The following is a 19,727-nucleotide window of genomic DNA, read 5'->3' on the forward strand; positions in this document are numbered from 1 at the left end:
ACCGGCCTGTATGCAGTCCGTCGTTCACCAAAGCGTTGTTATGCGGCACATGACTGTATGATCAACCCCTGCGTAAAAGATGACCCTTTAGTTGGATCTAGTCAGCTTTCCAGCATCTTTATAACCTAACTTTTCTAGTTTTGTCAAAGAATGGTGAAGATGAACCCAAGCCTGGGACCCACTTGCCTCGACTGCGTGGGGGCCCCCATTCACCCTCCCCACCCCCAGCCTCAGGCGGCTGTGGAGGAGAGCGGAGAGGCAGCTCCTGGCTGGGACCTGTTTTGAGGACCAAGAGAAGGGCAGATAAAGAGGCCTGGAGATATTTAAGAGGTTAAAAGCAACAAAGGAAAAAAATAAATAAAAAACGTAACCAGATTCTATCGGGAAATAACAACAATCCTAAAAGGGAGAACAGGATATAGGAACCGAATCGTGCCGGGAAATTCCAGGGAACCACAGGCCTGCGTCCCAAGAGCCCCGGCGGCAGCCCAGGCCACTCCTGTGGACTGCAGGGGGCTCACGCCGCTGCCCGGGCCTCCTGCCCCCGCCCTGGTGGCCCTCTGACTGGACAGAGGCCTAAGAAGGACACTACGGTGGCCTGAAGCGCTCGGGTCTGTCCCTGGCCGAATCTCGGAGCCCTCGGCCTTGTGCTGCGGCCGCCTCCTTCCCCTCAGGTACACACACAGCAGACGGTTTTGTGAAGAGCTCTTTAGTAGCTAAATATGGCACCATGTGCTCCAGGGGCGATATAAATTACAGTATGCGAAACATACTGACCGGCTGAGGTAAACAGGCTGCTGTGGCCTCACGTCACCGTGAGGGCAAACACAGACAGAGACTTCTAAAAACATCTCGCTTATAAAAAACGTCCCCCACAAAGGCCTCCTGCGAGGGGCTGGGAGCAGCCGCGGCCCGCCCGCGCGGCCCAGTTGGCGTCCAAACGCGGCCCGCGGCGCCCCCGCCCGCTACTGCTGGCCCAGGGCTCTGTCCAGGCTGCTCTTGATGGCGTCCAGGAAGTCCGAGGTGTTCAGGAAGTGCTCGTTCAGCTTCACGCTGCCGAGAGAACATGCACGTGAGGGGCCCCCCGGCCCGACCCTCCCAGGGCAGAGCCTCTCGTCCCCCCATGGGGAGGGGCACACCCAGGCCATAGGTCAGAGGTTACTTATAGCCCACGGCCAAAGGGCCACGGCAAACTCAGCAGGACCTTGCTAGGGTCTGTTTGCTTTTCTAGGTGAACAGGCAACTGGGCACAAGCCCTCCTGGGAGATGGGTGCGGGAGGGGTGGAAAGGCTCTGAGCCCCTGGCCTCAGGCATGAGGACCAACTCCTGGGCCTGGTCTGGGAAGGCTTGGCCTGAGGCATCCCTCAGGACCGTGGACCTGTCCTGCCCCAAGCCCCTGGCAGCTAAGCTGACTCAGGGGAGGGCCTCTAAGAGGGGTCCTCTGGCTTCTTCCCACCCAGCCCTGAGGTCCCGGAAGGCCAGCCCTGCCCTCTTCCCCAGGCCACACACTTGCTGAGGCCGTGAATGCAGCCTGCCAGGTCCTTGGTCATGGCTCCGCTCTCCACTGTCTCGACGCACACCTTCTCCAGCGTCTGGGCAAACCTGCAGGAGACAGAGTGAAACCCCAGCTGTGCAGAGCCAAGGTCCAGAACCTGCCATGGGCCAGCTCAGACCCCACTCTCTGCACTCACCTGATGAGGTCCTGGTTCCCGTCCAGCTTCCCCCGGTGCTCCAGGCCACGCGTCCAGGCAAAGATGCTGGCGATGGGGTTGGTGCTGGTAGGCCGGCCCTGGGGGTGGGGTCACAGGGGGATCAAGAGCTGAACCAGGCAACGAGGGGGCCACTTGGACGGAGCTGCCCATCCCTAAACTGACAGGGCCAGGCCCGTCTTGCCAGTTGGTTCTGGGCCCCTCAGGTAGATGGGCATGTGGCCACGGGCCCCACACTCACCTTTTGGTGCTCCCGATAGTGGCGGGTGACCGTCCCATGAGCAGCCTCAGCCTCGATGGTCTTCCCATCTGGGCAGACCAGCACGGACGTCATCAGGCCAAGGGAGCCAAAGCCTGAAGAGGGGGAGGACCCTCAGCTCAGTGCCAATGCCTTTCCTAGGACCCCCAGGGTGGAGCCCAGCAGCCCTCTTGCTGTCATAGCTGCCTCTCAGCGGCTGTCTCCACCCACCCCCAACTGTATGGGAGGACAGGACTGTCCACGCTTGTCGTGGTCTCCAGTTGATAGCCACTCAAAGGTGGCTATCATCAGCCCGTTGGCATACATCTGTGTCCCCACCGCCAGGCGTCCCAGAGCCTGTGGCCCCCAGGGCCCGAGACCCCACAGAGCTCTGCCCACCCAGCCTGGCTCATGACCAAAAGGCTCATTTTCAAGCAGAAAGGATAAAGCCTGCTCCCGGCTAGGCCACCCCCATCACTTTATCTGCTGCTGTTTTAGGCTACTTTAAAGCTTTGTGACTTATTTCCAAATTTTTGCAAATCCAGTTGTTGACGTTTTCTGTTGTCCAGGTCTCCCGGGCTTCGAAAGTACTCCATGGCACCAAAATAAGGAGGAAAATTACTTGTCTAAGAACTTCTGCTGTGGGGGCAGGGGAAGGGGGACGCCTTCTCCATCGTTACCTGCACCTTCCCACTCACCGACTACTTATGTACATAAGGGTAACTTTCATGCCTTGCTCTTGCCTGCTAGGGCTTTCCACCCTTCCATCTGAGATGGGAAGGGTTCTAGAGAGAGGATCACCACTGAACTTTTCAAAATAAAGCCAGAGGTTTTATAAAGCATTGAGACCCGCTGCCTTTCATCGCAGCCTGGTGTGGGCCTCCTTTCTCCTCCCAGGGGCTGGACCTCACCCCATCCCACGTGACCGTGCTTCTCCATCCCTATGTTTTACACATAGCTGACTCCCACCACCTTTCCTGCTCCTGCTCCTGTTCCCAACACGACTGGATGATTTCTCACAGTTCTTCTCTAACGGCCTCACCCACGCTTTCTGCTGCAATCCAATTCGTCCTTCAGAACACCCTAGGGCTTGGGGGTCTGCCATCTTCCCCACTATTCTCCTACATCCAAAAAGGCTTACTGTGCAAACCAAATTCTCTGTAATTTAAAGAACATCCAGTTCTGCTCGAGCCAAACCTAGTCCAAACCTGGAGCCAACACAGTCACGGGGCCCCTTCATAGACAGGAACAACCTGAGAGCGGACACACCCAGCCCTTTAGAACTTGAATTCCTGTGTCCTTTCTCTGTGTCAGCAGCCTTAGTAATACACCAGTCCAAACGTAATTTGTGTGGCCCTTCCTCACTCAGAGGCCAGGGAGCTCCTGCCCCCTGCTGTCCACAGGGGAGCCTGCAAAGGGCAGGCAAGCCACAGTCCCGCTGCTACACTGGAGAAGTTTTCTACCAAAAGGGTCTGAAAAGCCCCCCAGCCAACAGAAGACCAACAGTCCATCCCCACAGGGAGCAGGTGTTCCCAGCATACCCTGGGCCAGGATATCCGACTGCACGTCTCCGTCGTAGTTCTTGCAGGCCCACACAAAGCCACCGGAAGACTTGAGGACCTGAGCCACCATGTCATCAATGAGCCGGTGCTCGTACCAGATTTTATTCTTGTCAAAGTCGGTCTTATAGTGCCTGCGAGCAGAAGGGCCTGTTGTGGGGAGAGGGCAGGAGGCTGACAGGTTGGGGATCCCTCCCTGAGCCTCAGAGCTATGCCGAACGCCCTGGGACAGCAAGCGCCCCGGTAGGATGGGGCTGGAGGCACAGGGAGGAAGGGCTGTGGAGGCCCTGGGGAGCAGCAAAGGGAGAGGCTGTTACTTGTCAAAGATCTCCTGGAAGATGTCCTTGAAGCGCCCGTCATAGGCTTTCAGAATGGTGTTCTTGGTGCTCATGTAGAGGGGCCACTTCTTCTGGATGGCATACTGGAAGCAGCTGTGCGCAAAACCGGAGATGGACTGTGGGGACAGAGAGAGGTCCCTGGCATGGTCCCCCGGGGCGAGGCCCAGGTGCCGGGAATGGCCTCCCTTCCTCCCGTGCGACCCTCTCCACAGTCTGGGTTAACCCAGCCCCCCTGGAGGGAGCATCTGTCGGTGCCAGCCCCGCATCCTCCTCCCAGCTTCCGAGAGGCAGCGGCCCCCAGCTTTGCTTTGGAAAGCATCTCCCCCTCCCCAATTCTTAGACCATATGGCTGGGGGGGGGGGGGCAACCCCCCCCCCCCCCCCCGCCAGTCTCTAGAGTCCACAGTTCGTCCTGGTTTATCCAGTCAGGACCCTTCCTCTCCTGGGCCTCCGTGATCGGCTCAGAGATGGTCGTGCAACCTAGGCCTGGCACTTTTGCTGGAACCATAAGCAAAAAGGCTCTTTTCTGATGGGGTAGCGGAGCTGGCAGGGTGCCTAGAGCTACTGGTGGCCACTTCTTCACGGCCTAAGGAGGAGGCCAACGACAGAGGAAAGGAAAGCCAAGAGACGGGGGACAAGGAGGGCATAGGTGTTTAAAAGCCCAGCTTGTTCAAGCCAAGAGTCCTGACAACTAACAGGCCCCCAAAGGGGCATCAGTGATGAGCACGGGAACTTGGGGAGCAGGAGCATCTAGCTCAGCCGGGGTCTGACAGCACCCTCCACACGGGGCCCCCTGAACACGTCCAAGATGCACCTGCTCATGGGCCTCTAACCTTCCTCAAGCCACTGACGCAGGAACAGCCAGAATCACAAAGCCAACGTGGCCCAAGGACAGGCTGGGAGAGGAGGGAGCTTGGGAGCCAAGTGCCGGGGACCCACCTTGTCGGTGTTGTACATGCCCATGCCCACGCCACCGTCAGGGAAGTTGTACACCTCCCACTCCTTGGCACTGCTGCCGTCCTTCGGGGTGAATACTATCTTGAACGTGCCGGCCCGGTCGACGACAAAGTCTGTGGCCTTGTACTGCAGAGACAAGAGGGCGGCTCAGGCCAGGGGCTCCGGATGGGGGTCCCAGGCCAGCAGAGTCCACACCCGCCGCGGCCAACCTGGTCGCCATGGGCGTGCCTGCCAATGGTGATGGGCTTGCTCCAGCCAGGGACGAGGCGAGGGATGTTTTTGCAGATGATGGGCTCCCGGAAGACAGTCCCCCCGAGGATGTTCCGGATGGTTCCATTCGGACTCTTCCACATCTTCTTCAGCTTGAATTCTATGAGGACAGAGATGAAGTGGCGTCATTGGAGCCCCCACCTTCCAACCAGAATTTGAACCCCAAGCAAGGCTGCAGCCAGATGGGGGTCCTAAAAGTCATCCTGGGGAAGCAGCAGAGCCCAGAGGATGAACGTGTGAGCTCAGGAAATGGATCTCCTGGCTTCAGGGTTCAGCTCTGCCTCCCCTCACTGTGCACCTTGTGCAAGTGGCTTCGCCTGGGCTATTAAATGAACTTACTGATAAAATACCTAGCCTGTTGGGTTGCTGCAAGGACTGAATGGGCTCACATGGTAAGTGCCCTGTCCTTATTCCCACATCATGCTCGGACGGGGCAGGCAGCACACGGCCTCACGCCGGACGCCCTGGTTCTAGCCCCAGTCCTGCCACTACCCACGGTCCAGCCCACGTTACTAAGATTGTGGCCCTCTACTTCCTTGCCCATAAATGGGGATATATAAACTCCAGGCTTCAGGAGAAATAAAAGAAACCCTGTGACAAGAGCTTACACTAAAATGCTTCCTCTACGCTGAGGTCAGTACAACCCGAAAGACAGGAGGAAGCAGGCGAGTCTGGAGATGAGTGCTGAATGCTTTCTTCTAGCTCCCCCGTTGCAGGAAGTAGGGACGAGAACTCTGCAAACTCTAAACCACCCTCTTTTTTTTGTTTTTTTTGGTGAGGAAGATTAGCCCTGAGCTAACATCTGTGCCAATCCTCCTCTACTTTGTACATGGGATGCCTCCACAGCAAGGCTGATGAGTGGAGTAGGCCCACACCTGGGATCAGAACCTGAGAACCTGGGCCACCGAAGTGGGGCACGCAGAACTTTACTCAGCCACAGGGCCGGCCCCTAAACCACCCTTTCTTGAATGATCCACACCTGGCCCCTTTATCCACAAACTGGTGCCATTTCATGGAACCCTCGAGAGCAGCCCCCAGAACCAGGGATCAGCAACCAGTCCAAGCCTGGTGGGGGCACCTCCCTGAGACCCCTCCATGGCCACAGTGCAAGGGGGCCGACCTGCAATGCCAGGACAGTGGCAGGACACAAGCGACCCTTTCCAGAGTCCTCTGGGGCTCTGAAGGATGCAGCCTGATACACAGCACTCATCTGGACAGAGGCAGCCCAGTCTCTCTGAAAGCCTGCCTGCAGGACAGCCCAAGAGGCCAGAGGAGCGAGCTGCCCAGAGGCTATCCTTACTGAGACAGCGTCAGCACTAGCTTCCTCCTCCACCTCCTCCTCACTCAGAGCCACACGGCACAGCAGCAACACCACTGGCCTGGGAGCAGGGCACATGGATTCTGGTCTGAGCTCTGCCACACCCTAACTGTGGAACCTGAGGCCAGCCCCATAGCTGCCTCTCCCAAGCCTCGCAGAGGGACCGCTAAGGCTCCACTGTCTACCAGCCCTCCCCAGAGAGACTGGGGTCACGTCCCACCCCCACCGCCCCAACCCACCCCCCTCCACGCCCTCGCACCTTCCACACGGGCCTCATCAGGGGTGATGGTGGCACACTTGACAGCCACACTGTACTTCTGGGTGGCCAACGCAGAGTCGATGGTGACCTGGTCGTTGGTCTGGTCACGATTTGGGAGCCCCAGGTCGAAATACTTGAGCTGGACGTCAACGTGGGGCAGGATGAGCTAGGGACAGGAGGCCAGGGCAAGGCATCAGCCCAGATGACGGTGACTCAGGGGCATGAGGAGAAGTCTGCGGGCCATGGCACGGACAGCCCATCAGGGCAGGAAGCAGGGAAGGCTACGGAGGGAGGGGGCAGTGCAGCACAGGGCTGGGGTCAGCCATCCTCAGAGGGGCCAGACCAAAGCCAGCAGGAGGCCAGGGCTCTGGAGAGAGATTGGCAGACCAGGCTGTGGCCGTTGGAGGGCTCGTCTCCTAGCGTGGACCATCTGCCCCCGCGATGGCCCATTGACTCAGCTGAACCCCAACTCCAAGTGCACCCAGATTTTTCTAATACAGTGGGCTCCCTCTTCTTCCCCAAAGAGAAGTGGTGGTTCTTGACCTTCTTCTCGTGACGTACACACAATGCAGGGGTCTGCACATGGACGACACACTCTCCTCAACAGACTCACACCACAGCGACTTTGGAGAAGCTGAGCAGCCCCCCTGGGAACCACCTGCCGTGGTGGCTCAAACGTACCTATCACTATCCTACAACACCCACCACGGCCACGACTCCCGGTGACATCCTGGAACTGCTAAGAAAAGGTTAACCACGTGCACAGCTGCGGGCTGCGTCTTTGCCTGCACACGAGCCCAGTTCTCCGTTCCCTCCCTCGTGGAAGCACGCTGGGATGCAGCGGATCAAAACGGTATGACAGAGGATCCGCCTTGCATCTGCACACGTTTATGGCAAAGCATGCAGGCCTTGGTACCAGCAGGAGACAGACTGCTGAGGACAAGCTGCCACACGTCATCAGAACCACAAGTGGGCTGGACACGAAAGAAGGGTGGATGGGGGAGACAGACAGGAACTGCTGCTGCCCACCGGGGTGACGGGTGAGTCCCGGGGACCCAGAGGGGGCCGAGGAAACGTATGCTGAGACTGAACACTGTGCCTGGCCAGCCGCCCAGAGAGCTGCCCACAGTGGGAGGGAAGTACCTTCTCTTTGATGAACTGCCAGATGATACGGGTCATCTCATCGCCATCCATCTCCACCACCGGCTTTGCCACCTTGATCCTCTTGTCGGCATCTAGAACCAGGCACACGCAGCGCATCACGCTCCTGGGGAGGTTGGTGGGGGAGCCCCTCTCCTCCCCGGCCAGACCCACCCTTCTCCAAGGAGGGGGCAGGGGTCAGCCAGGGTCCAGCCGCCCAGTATTCACTCTCCCTTCTGCAGGAGCAGCTCTCACATCACTGGGGGGACCTGGATCCCCCACTGAGTAGGGCCAGCCAGGACTAGCTAGAAAGATGCCAGCCTGGCTAGTCAGATCCCCTGTCCCTGAATTGGAAGGCAGAAGAGACCAACACAGAGGATGAGAGCCAGCCGGGGCCGCCGGGTCCAGTGGGAAGCCGGGGAGAGGCTGCCCACGGGCTCCTGCCTCCAGTGTCGAGGGGCAGCCCGGAATCCCCTCTTGTCCAGGACTCAGTTCTTTAGTTTCCCTGCAAGTCTATGAGCTACCCCATGTCCTTCCAGTAACTTCCTCTCAAAGTTAGCAAGTCATTAACTCTGTCCTTTGCTTGCAACCTGAGAACCCGACAAACTTGAAGTGAGAAAGGAAATTGTCCTGAGCACCTCCCAAGTCCCTGATGGTCCATCCCGCCCTCTAGATGATTCCATTAACCTCAAAACCAGTCCCAAACGGAGTGTCATTATCCCCACTTTAAATGTGGGGAAACTGAGGCTCAGAGAGTTTACCTGCTTACCTCCCAAGGTCACAGTTTGAAAACAGAGGACTCATACTTTGCACAGTGGGAAGCACAGGCCTAGGACACCTGAGCATGCAACTCAGAACTCCTGACCCAAGCTGGCTCAGGCCGGCCAGTCCTGCCAGAGAAGCAGCCAAGGACTGGACGAGGGGCCGACCCAGGGCCAGGGAGATGGTGGAGGAGGAAACAGGAGCTGGGGGAGGTTCTTCAAGGAAAGTCTGACTCAGGAGAAAAAGCAACCGTCTGGGAAGTGAATTCCAAAGGAAACTCAAGGAAATGGCCCATTCAGTTCATCGAGGCAGTGCAGGCAGTGCTGACCCCGAGCCTGTGACAGACGGGGCACCGAGCGCCAGCAGGGTCCTCTGCCCAAAGGCTCTGGAGAGGCAGCAACCGCAGAGCAGGGCAACAAGATCCATGCCAAACCTGCAGTCGGGCCTCAAGTCAGCAGAAGTCTCACTCGCTGCTGAAACCCGGGTAGAAACAGGACCCCTGAGAGCTGGGCCCTCTCCCCAAAGGAGCCCTCCTCGGCCCTCACTCGGGGCCCATTTACCCTTATGTTCCCCACAATCCTTACAGATGTAGTTATGGGTCCTCCACCTCCCCGTAGATTAGACCCAGCAAGTCAGAAGAGGGGACAAGGATGTTCACTCGAAAACACCAACAGTCGAAGAAGTGACATTGGCCAGGCTGACAGCACGGGACAGGAGCCTATGAAAAACAGGTCTAGGAACTAAAAACGCACGGCCACTGAGGGACATCTAAAACAAAAGTGACAAAAGCCCAGTAGACCCCATGCATGTCACTGTCCTACAACACACACCACGGCCACGACTCACGATGACATCCCGACCCACGAAGAAAAAGGTGAATTAGGGCAGCAAAATAATTCGCTTTCCAAAGATATGCAAACAGATTTTTTTTTTAATCTAAAAAGAATCTTAGAGATCATTCCAGGAGAAAAATGAGACACAAGGAGCATGGCTTGTGTCGGAGACAGGCTAGAACAGACCCCTGGCTCAAGCGCAGCCTCTGGGTGCCCTTGTGGGTCAGCTGCAGAGAAGCAGAAAGCAAATAGACTGTAAATAGTTCAGTCCCCAGGGAACAAGGTGGATGCTGCTGGCACTGCTCTACCACCCTTCCCAAGATGCAATGGGCTTTGGACCCAAGCTGCAAAATTCCTTCACCTTTTCTGGTCTGAAGCTTCAGTAGAAAGGGCTTCAGGGCCTGCAGTCTACTGGGGTGTTGCCGAGCTAGCTGAGTTTTTAGGAGCATCTCCTATGAGTTAATCTGATGAGAGCTAACCAAATTTTTAAAAGTATACTGAACCTGCCATAATCAGGATCCCCAAGGAGATTCATTGAGGGGCCGGTCCTAAAGGTTTCTGCCTAAGCCTGGGCTCCACACAAGTTTTGGGCTTCAGGCACAGCAGCCAGTGGGGCTGTGGACACCACACCTCCTCCACAGAGGAGTTCGACGTCAAGATCACAGCAGGCAGCCCTCGGTGCTGTGCATGCAGCTGTCAAACCCTCAGAGACCTCGGAGCCCAATTATTTATCAGGTGCTAAGCACCTCTTCCTGAAACACGTAAACCACAACAGCTGGGCGGCTGTGGGAGCCCAAGCAGCAGACACTCATTTTGTTCAGCGCAGGTATTGCTTTGGGTTTGTTTTTTTTAATGTTAATTGATGACCTAGGTTTAAAAATCAGGAAGGTTCAACAACAACAAAAATAACCCGATTAATAACTGGGCAAAGGACTTGAATAGACATTTCTCCAAAAATGATACATAAATGGCCAACAAGCACATGACTCGACATCACTAGTCTTTAGGGAAATGTAAGTCAAAACTACACGATACCACTTTATACCCATTGGGATGGCTACAATTAAAAACAGAGAAAATAACAAGCGTTGACAAGGACGTGGAGAAATTGGAACCCTCGTGCCCTGCTGGTGAGAATGTAAAATGGTGCAGCCATAATGGAAAACACCATGATGGTTCCTCAAAAAATTCAAAATAGAATTGCCATATGATCCAGGAATACCACTTCTGGATATAGACTCAAAATAATTAAAAGCAGGGTCTCAAAGAGATACTTGTGCAACCATGTTCATAGCAGCGTTACTCACAACAGCCAAGAGGGAGAAGCACCCCAGGTGCCTATGGGTGGATGAATAGATAAACAAAATGTGGTATGAACCTTCCAGAGAAGAACAGGATTCTAGAAGCTAATCCAGGAAGGTTAAGAAAAACTTTCCTCCAAAAGGTTATATGATGTTTGTGATTCCAAGTTTTTCCAAGACTGGGCTCCCCACCACTTACACATGGATGCACTTGCTTTGAAACTAAAAAAGGAAGCATTTGCATGTTTTAATGATGGATCTGGACCTACCCCAATCGCTTTTGCTGCTTGTTCTTTTGTTTCAAATTCCATGAAGGCAACTTCCCTTGGATCTCCAGACTTGTGAAAACAACATTGCCACATTTCCCAAAGACACTTGCAATCCAGCTGTAAGTAACACTTCGGCCAACAAATTAGAAGCAGTCATAAATATGTAAGGATTTAATAACTATATTGTCTAAGCTTTTCACAATTTCTATACCTTACTCAGAAGGTCAACAAATTTTAACTTGAAATTTTTTTTTTAACGTGGTATATTCAGTGATCCCTGGTATCTGCAGGGTACTATTGGTTCCGGGATCCCTAATGGAGACTAAAATCCACAGGTGCTCAAGTCTCTTATATAAATGGTGCAGTATTTGCATATAACCTACGCACATCCTCCCGGATACTTTAAATCATCTCTAAATTACCTGTAATACCTAACACAATGTAAATGCTATGCAAATAGCTGTTGTATTGTTTAGGGAATAACATCAAGAAAGAAAGTCTGTATGTGTTCAGTTCCGTGTACATGTTCTGTGGATGCGGAACCATCAGATATGGAGGCTGACCGTACATACAATGGAATATTATTCAGCCTTAAAAAGGAAGGGAATTCTGCAGTATGCTACAGCATGGATGAACCTTGAGGACATTATGCTAAGTGAGACAAGTCAGACACAAAAAGACAAATACTGTAAGATTCCACTTATCTGAGGTAACTAGAAGACAAAATCATAGAAACAGAAAGTAGAACAGTGGTTGCCAGGGGCTGGGGGGAGGGGCGGATGGGGAGTTGTCTCCCAGACATACAGTTTCAGTTTTGCAACATGAAAAGCTCCGGAGGCTGGTTGCACAACTGTGTGAGTGTGCTTAACACTACTGAGCTGTATGCTTAAAAACGGTTAAGATGGAAATTTTTGTTATGTGCTTTTTACCACAATAAAAAAAATAAGAAATTAAAATTAAAATTTTTTTTAAAAAATTTAAACCAGTCCAAAAAACCCAGGAGATTTGACATAAAAAATCCAGCCTCTCTTGAAGGCTGAGTTGCTTCCGCCTCACCGAGCAGATGCTCGTCCCAGCCGAGCGGAGCACAGCCCCTCCCTTCAGTCCAGGCCGCCAACCGCCCTCCAGACTTTGCTCAGCCAGTACGGCAGAGACAGCCTCTGGGAGACACGTGGTGACAAGCGACCTGAAATCCCAGAAACAGCAGCTGGGGCTATCTGAAAGCCTGCAGGGGACAGTCACCAGGAAACCTTCCGACGACGCCTTGCACAAACACGGTCCTCGTGGCTAGAGTGTGGGATGGAATTACACCAGTCCCAAGAGGCCCATTAGGCCAACCCTCCTCCCCGTTTGGGCCTCCTAGCACCCAACACCATGTAAGGATTTCAAAACCTGTCCCTATTCAGATCTGCTTGCTGCTCCGCACCCAGGGCCCCTCCCAAGACGGCCGCCCCAAGAGTCACTGCTTTCACCACATTCCTACCCACGCTGCTCTCAGCAGAGACCGCTCAGCCAGCTCGGCCCAGCAGAAAGCGGGGGGGAGGCCCCCAAGGCCCGGAGCTCAAGAAGGCAGTGCAGCAATTCCAGAAGAGACTCTACTGTTTTCCTCAGTGTCATCCTTCAGTGCTCCCTTTCTCTCACACCCACATCCGAACCATCAAAAAGTCCAGTTGGCTCTTCCTTCAAAAGACATCCAGAATCCAACTACTTCTCACTCCCTGCAGTGCCACCACCCAGGTCCAAGCCACCACCATCCTCTCTTGTCAGATGATGACTATGGCCGCCTACCAGATCCCGGAAGCCAGGTGCTCCTGTTAAACTGTAAATTAGGCATGACACACCTCTTAAAACCCTGTAAAGCCTCCCCTTTCACTCCGAGTAAAAGCCAAAGTCCTCAAAAATGGTGTGCGAGCTCCACATGGCCCCATGGTCCGACCTCATCTGCCATCACTCATCCTTGTGCACTCCGAGCCACCACGGGCACCGGGCACTCCTCCCTCACTGCTCCTCCCACAGGCAAAGGCGCACGCCTCCACCAGGGTTCTTCCCCTGATAACTAAGTGGGCTGCTCCCTCTGCGCCCTCACGGCTTCTTTCAGTGAGGTCTTTCCCGGCTGCCCCAGCCAAAGTTTCCTGCACACAGTCCTTGCTCATCTGTTCTCTTTAGTTCTTGTTACCATATATGATGCTAGTCAACCCCCACCGTGTTGACTGTCTGTCCCCGCACTAGAATTTAAGCTCCATAAGGGCCAAAATCTTTCCTCTCATTCTCAGCTCCATCCCCTTGCACAGGGCCTGACACACAGTCGAAGCACAATATTTGTTGAAGGCATGAATGAATGTCAGCTCGCAGTCAATTAGGCCGGTGGTAAGGGCTGCCCTGCCCTCAGCTTCTGTGAGGATGACATGTGCTCCGTCCCCTCCCGCCCTCCTGGCATGCAGTGCCGCACAGAGGCCAGGGAGTTCCCACCATCAGACGGTACCAGACCATCACAAACGGACACGGTGGCATCTCTGCCTGACAATGGGCTCCCAGCCCTGGAACGGCTCACAGTTTAGAGCATATTCATATTTGCAATCTGCTGGCATTTCAAACATGGGTTAACAGAAGTGGTAACCCCAGTGCAGGCCGCAGAGCCTGGCTTCCTGTATTTAGACAGCCGTTTCCAGCACCTCATACCCTGAATGCAATCAGCACGAGACGCCTCAACCTTACAGAGAAGATTTCGGAGCAGGCCCCAAGCTTTCTAGAAAGGCTCTCCCTCAAAACCTACTGGGCCTAAACATGACCACCCAAAACCGCTCTGGTGAGACGGCGGTGGTCTTCAAGGCTCAGCGAAGAACACATAAGAACTCTCCTGGTGGGTCTGCAAAACTTTGAACCATCATGAAATAATTTGCCCTGGGATCTACGAGTGCAGGCGAGTCACCAAGATCTGAAAAGTTAAGGGGCAGGGTGAGAAAAATAAGAAGCTCCTGGGCTAGGAGTGGAGCAAAGAAAGGCTGGATAAGTAATTCTTCCATTGAGCAGTTACGCAGAGCACACCCTCATTTCACCAAACTCTAACTTATCAGAACCACCACCAGCAGTCGCTGGCGGCCTAGGACTTGCAAAACTAGAGACGTGTGTGGGAATTGCCCGGCAGCAAAAACACCAGACCGTTTAGCCAAAAAATATTCTTTCCTTGTCATCAGGGGGAATGCCAAGTATTCTGTCTCCAGCAGTGTTGCCAGGTAACAAGCTAGCAGAGGTCACAATTTATAGCCTTGAGTCCAACTAAAATACCAGGCATTCAGCCCCTTAATAAGCAACCCACTTGGGGACTTCTGGAAGGACCTGCAACTGACTGCTCTTTTTATGTGTTACCAAAATTCAGGCCCCAAAAGGGGCTTTGTTTTCTTGTTTGTGTGATTTTTGTTTCCTTTTTTACCATCAATGCAGAAAAAAAAGGGGGAAAATGGAGAATGTATCTAACTCCCACCATACTTTGCTGAAGGTGGTGCCATATGGCAAACGTTGGGGCCTGAGGGCACTTGGAACCTTGGAGTTGCAGGGCTGACCCCTCACAGAGACAAAGCCCAGAAGGACAAACGCAGAAATGCCCCTTTCTCCTTGGCAGGGGACGTGGGGGCGCTGGGGCCCAAGTTCTTCCCCTCCGGTCCCCTCCCCTCCCCCACCTCCCAGCTCCGGTCAGCTGCTCGAACACTAGGTTAAAGATTACCTACACTACAGTGAAGCCAGGCCGCCGGGGCCCCACCCCCTCTTCCGCCCTCTCCTGGCTGACCCCAAGGGGCTCCCGGCCAGGTCGGGATAGGGGTTTCCGTGGCAACAGGCATCAGACAGGACCAAGGGCCCTAGCCTGTTCCCTGCCTTTTGCAGCTGGCGATGGAGAGCCAGGGCGCAGACCGATGCCCACAGGCCAGACTGGGCAGCCCGTGTTGGTGACGGAGGCTCAGCCGAAGTCCTGCTTATGTCTTCTCGCCTAAGCAGGGAGCTAAGGGTACCACGGAGCTGTGACAGACGATCCGGGAAAGTGACATTTCGGCGCGCGGCTGCCAAGTCTCCCAGCCGGGTGAACGGAGCGGGGCCAAGAGCAGCGCAGAAGCCGGCGAGCGAGAAACGGGCAGGTCAACCCAAGGAGAGGCCCCACGATGGAGCCTCCAGTGCGGGGACAAGGAGAAGGGGGGCGTCCAAACAAAAGGGAAAATAAAAAGGACGCTCCTCCAGCTGTCTCCTAAGAGGCTCCAAAAATAGCTGACGAGGGCCTGGCAGCCAGGAGGGAACAGAGCGCGGCCGGCTGCAAAGGAAGGGGAAGTGGATGCCTCCTCCCTGGCCGCCTTTGTCTGAGCAGACTCGGCGCCGCGGCTCTCCCTCCCGGGGAGGCAGCGGGCCGGGCGCCCCAGCCCCACTCGGCCGCTCGTCTCCTCCAAGGGCGCACGGCGGGCAGGGGACCCTCCGGGCCCGGGACACCTCAGCACCCGCTACGGGAATATCCGGGGGCGCAGAGCAGCCTGGAGCCCCCGGCCGCCCGCGCAGGGCCGCAGGGCCAGTATCGCCCGGACCACCGGTTGCCACAACCCTTCCAGTCCCCGGCCCTGCGCCTGGCGCGGCCTGGAAGCTTGGGCAGGGAAGATCGTTCCCCTGCCCCGGCTCTTTGTGTGCCCAACCCCGCCGTCCCCGGCCCGCGAGCCGCCCGGGTCGCGCTCCCCGGTGCCCATCTGGGAGGCCGCCACGTCGCGGTGCCGGGCGCGCGCCCCGCCCGGACCCTCCTCGTGGCACTCACAGTGGCGCCGCGGCTGCTCCTGCAAGCTGGGGCCTGTCAGGGCTGCCGGCGCCCAGGCTGGCCCGGAGCCGGAGGCTCTGCAGAGCGAGCGTACGACCCGCAGGTAGCCGGCCATCCCGAGCAAGCGGGCGGACGCACAGGTCAGGCGAGATGCTAGCGCCAGCTGCCCGGCGGCGGGCGGCTGGGACCCGGCCGGGCCGGAGCGCGGGCAGGACTGGGCGGGGCGGCCAGGGGCCACCACGCGATTGGGCCTCGCCGGCGGGTGGGCGGAGCCCTGGCCCGGCCGGACTCCTCCCCCGGCCCTGCACCAGCCGGGATCCCGCCCCCGCGCTCAGCCCGCGCTTCCACCTAGCGGCGGGAAGCCCAGCCGGCAGGGGCGAGGGGCGTGAGTATGACCCACCCGGACGCGCGAGCGGGGATGGGAGCTGGAGGATGAGGGGAGCCGTTAGCGAGGCTGAACCCCTCCCTCCAGGAAGCCCCATTGGAACCAGGGTCTCATTGCTGACACATCAGCTTCAACCGAAAAAGGCAAATCTGAGCAAACTCCTGGGTCCTTCGTGTTTGCTGGGCTGAAACTCCAGGGCGCATTACCCGAGTGCGGGCTCCGCGTTCTTGAGCTAAGACCACGGCACCCCAATTCTCCTCCAGCTGGCTCTCAGATCCTCCTAGCCCCTCCACGGGTTGTGAGACTGACCAGAGTCTAAAGCTGAAACCCCTCCTGTGCTTCTCACCAGAAGGTCCCTCCTCGGAGTCACTCAGCATCGCCAGGGTCTGTTTTCTCTCGTCTGAAATGAGAATGATAACAATCCTAGGGCTGCCAGGAGACCTGGGTGAAATAACGTATGTGGAAGGCCTGGGGCACACCCTGTGCTCCCCGGCCGTTGCACCAAAGCTTATCACGTTCCAGATGGGAGCTCATGCAGCCAGGCCTGAATAAACGCAGCATGTTCCGGGCAGACAGTCCCATTTCTGCCCGCTCTCGTGCAAAAGAATATTGACTGGTTCTGCAAGAAACAAGCAAAGTCTCTCTCTCTTGCTTCCCCCTTTTTCTTGAAGTGAGACACCAGCCGGGGGCTGGGTTTTATTTTAGACAAATCTGACCCCAGCCCCCTACTTTGCCAGTCACACCAACTCATTCCAAATACTAACAACCTCTCTGCCCTGTGTTCCCAGCTCTCCCCCTCACTGCCTCCCGGTCAACACGGCCAGATGGAGCTGAGCCAGGAGAGCGACCTTGAATTACCGGCTTCAAAGCCCAGCCAGGCAGGGCTACTGCTTTGGCCCCGAGAGCCAGCAGACTGGCCCAAGGGGAGGCTGCTTTGGGCCCCCGCAAAGTCCGAGGCCTCAGTTGAGAGCCTGTTCTCGGGCCAGCGTGCCCCGGAATGACCCATTATGCCTTTCACTCTTTTCCCAGTTCTCTTGCTCGAAACACAAGCACAGCCCATGGAGCCTCTGGTATTTGGTTTTCATGCCATCCTGGTATTACCAGGCACCTGGGCCTCAGCCCATCCCTGAAACTGGGAGACTGGACGCCCTGAGGGTCCTTCCAACCCAAACAGTCAGATTCAGCGCTGTATGTCAAGTACTTACACTCTCACTTCTGAGCTGGTTATAAAGAAATCACTGCCCATGCCAGGGGCTCATCTGTTCCTCTACGTGGTGGACCAGGGCGTCAGGCCTGAGAGGCAGTCCTGCAGGCTCCGAATGTTCCAGAATCTGGCCTCTGCCTGCAGCAGGATCAAGGTGGAGGCACATGTGTCCTTTGCAAGCAGAACAGCAGCCCAGGCAGTTGAGGCAAAGTCTTCAGATTAAGCTGCCTCTCACTGTTCCCAGGGCTCAGCTCCATGCCCGCCTTCACCATACAGTGCCCATTTGGTGAGGCAGTCACTGTCAGCACCATCGACTCAGAGAGGTTAGGATACTCGCTTAAAGTCACACAGCTGGAAAGTAGCAGAACTCTAGTTCATATTCATACACCTGGCTCCCAGTTCATTGCTCTTTTAAGAAGAAAGAAGAGGACACCAGAGCCCCTAGTTATTGCACTTATTTGGAATTCCTGGTGGTGGTAACTAATGGCCCTAAAAGCCACTGCAGAGAAAGATGGGGTTTAAAGGAGAGGTGCTTAGATCCTCCAGTTTGGGGTCAACCCTTCCCTATTTTTAATCAAACCCCAATTAGCTATTGAGTCTAGGTGACATAGAAGTTCCCCGTGGAGGCAGAAAAACGCACATCACTCAGTCTCTACTCCGGGAGCCAAACACGCATCTATGCGATCATCACGAACCAGGCACAAGAGGAAGGAGTCCCAAGATGCCAGAGGCCTCGCAAGGAGAAAGTCATCGCTGATGGGGGCACCCCTGTGAGCTCAGGGCACAAACACCCATCAAGTTGGCTCTCAAGGGTATTTAAGATCTGGGAGGAGGCTGGACAGGCAGGCTGGCAGAGGTGAGGGACTGGCGCTCCATCCAAGTGGACGCTCCAGGGCATTAGTTTTGCCGTACCTTTGCAGGCAGCGGGCAACATGTGGCAACAGCAGTGAGGGGATGTTGGGGAGTAGGGGCTCAGACCTGGGGAAGGGAGACCAGAGTCCCTGAACCAGGGGCAGGCCTGACATGGGGTCCTGGCAGCACCCTCCAGAAGGGCAAGACTCCAGAGATGATGTAGAGGTGGACGCAGCAGGAATGGCAGCTGGCTGGACTTCGGGCGGGGGAGGAGTCAGAGTGACTCAGACTCCCATCCCTGGAGCTGAAAGAATGGTGATGCCATTATTAGAAAATAGGAGGAGGAGAGGGTTGTGGGAGAGGTGTTGATAGCAGAGCTATTTGTGGTCATCTCTAAACTGATTCCCCTGCGGCAGTCTGTGCTCCCTCCTCCAATCCGCCCTCCCGGCTGCTTCCACTGCTTCCAGCACGCCACCCTGAAGCACAGCCCTGAGCCGTTCCTCCACAGCTCAGAGACCTGCAGGAGCTCTCCACTGCCTGATACATTACAGTCTGACAGTCTGTAACATTTATGGCCTTCACCTCCCTCACCACCTTTCTATTCTATTTCCTCTCCCCGAGAACCTGAAATTTAGCCATTCCCCTGAGTAGCCCGGGACTCTGAGCCTTTGCACCATCCCTTCCTTCCACCAAGTGGACTCTTTCCATTCCTCATGGCCAGACCCACTCATCCTTGGTGGCCAAGTCCAGGCGCACCTTCTCAAGCCTGTACTGGGGGCGGGGCGGGGGTTGGGGGACACACCGTTCCTTTACACCTGAGCTGTCACCCAAAGTGAACAGCTCCCCAGACCCCTCTCCCTCAATAAAAGAGCAGAGAATCCTACTCCGGTGTTCAACTTTGTAAAATAAATCTCTGGACAATTACAGGCAGAGTCCAGAAACAAATTTGGAAGATTTTAAAATTCTATTTAACTGCATGACATTTTCTTTCAGGTTGCTTAAGTTAACCCTAAAAATTCCTAATAAAACTAGAAATGCAAAGTTGGAGCAAGGGGAAATCATCGAAAGGCAATAGAAAGAACCAGAGGCGACATTACCGTTTAGCAGCAGTTTCCCTGTTTGCCGACATCATTTGTTATGACGTCTCATTGCCCGGGCAAGTCACTTACCTTCTCTGAGCCTCGGTTTCTTCATCTGCAGATGAGGATAATAACACCTACTTGTAGTAGTTGTTAGGATTAAATAAACTCATGCGGATCAAATGCTTAGCGTGGTGCCCGGCACACAGAGAAGAAACCTGTTGGTGGTGTTAATATTATCCATTCATTCACATCCACTCCACATCTTTTCACTGAGCTCCTGTGACATGCCAGGCATGACCAGGGATGGACAAGAGGGCACATTCCAGTCCGGAGAGGAGCTCGGTCCACAGGGGTGTCAGGGAGATGGATGTGTAAACAGGTCATTTCAAAATACAGTGGATGTGGCTGGAGGGAGGGTTGGTTAGTTCAGTCCCTTTGGAAGGCCATTCGCCAGCATCCATCCTTTTAT

At 55.4% G+C, this 19,727-nt stretch overlaps 1 protein-coding gene across 1 annotated transcript; it reads right to left on the reverse strand.

Annotated features, from left to right (window-relative positions):
• Positions 1 to 693: 693 nt before the first annotated feature.
• IDH2 (isocitrate dehydrogenase (NADP(+)) 2) lies at positions 694 to 15,926 on the reverse strand. Its single transcript, XM_046654569.1, has 11 exons — positions 15,736 to 15,926; positions 7,791 to 7,882; positions 6,648 to 6,813; positions 5,010 to 5,170; positions 4,783 to 4,926; positions 3,824 to 3,960; positions 3,489 to 3,640; positions 1,951 to 2,063; positions 1,692 to 1,789; positions 1,510 to 1,602; positions 694 to 1,053 (listed from the first exon to the last, which is right to left on the reverse strand). Exons 1-11 carry the CDS (start codon positions 15,848 to 15,850, stop codon positions 966 to 968), a joined length of 1,359 nt encoding a protein of 452 aa, XP_046510525.1. The 5' UTR covers positions 15,851 to 15,926; the 3' UTR covers positions 694 to 965.
• Positions 15,927 to 19,727: the final 3,801 nt, after the last annotated feature.

This window comes from Equus quagga, chromosome 2, assembly GCF_021613505.1.
Source record: "Equus quagga isolate Etosha38 chromosome 2, UCLA_HA_Equagga_1.0, whole genome shotgun sequence".
NCBI classification, from domain to species: domain Eukaryota; kingdom Metazoa; phylum Chordata; class Mammalia; order Perissodactyla; family Equidae; genus Equus; species Equus quagga.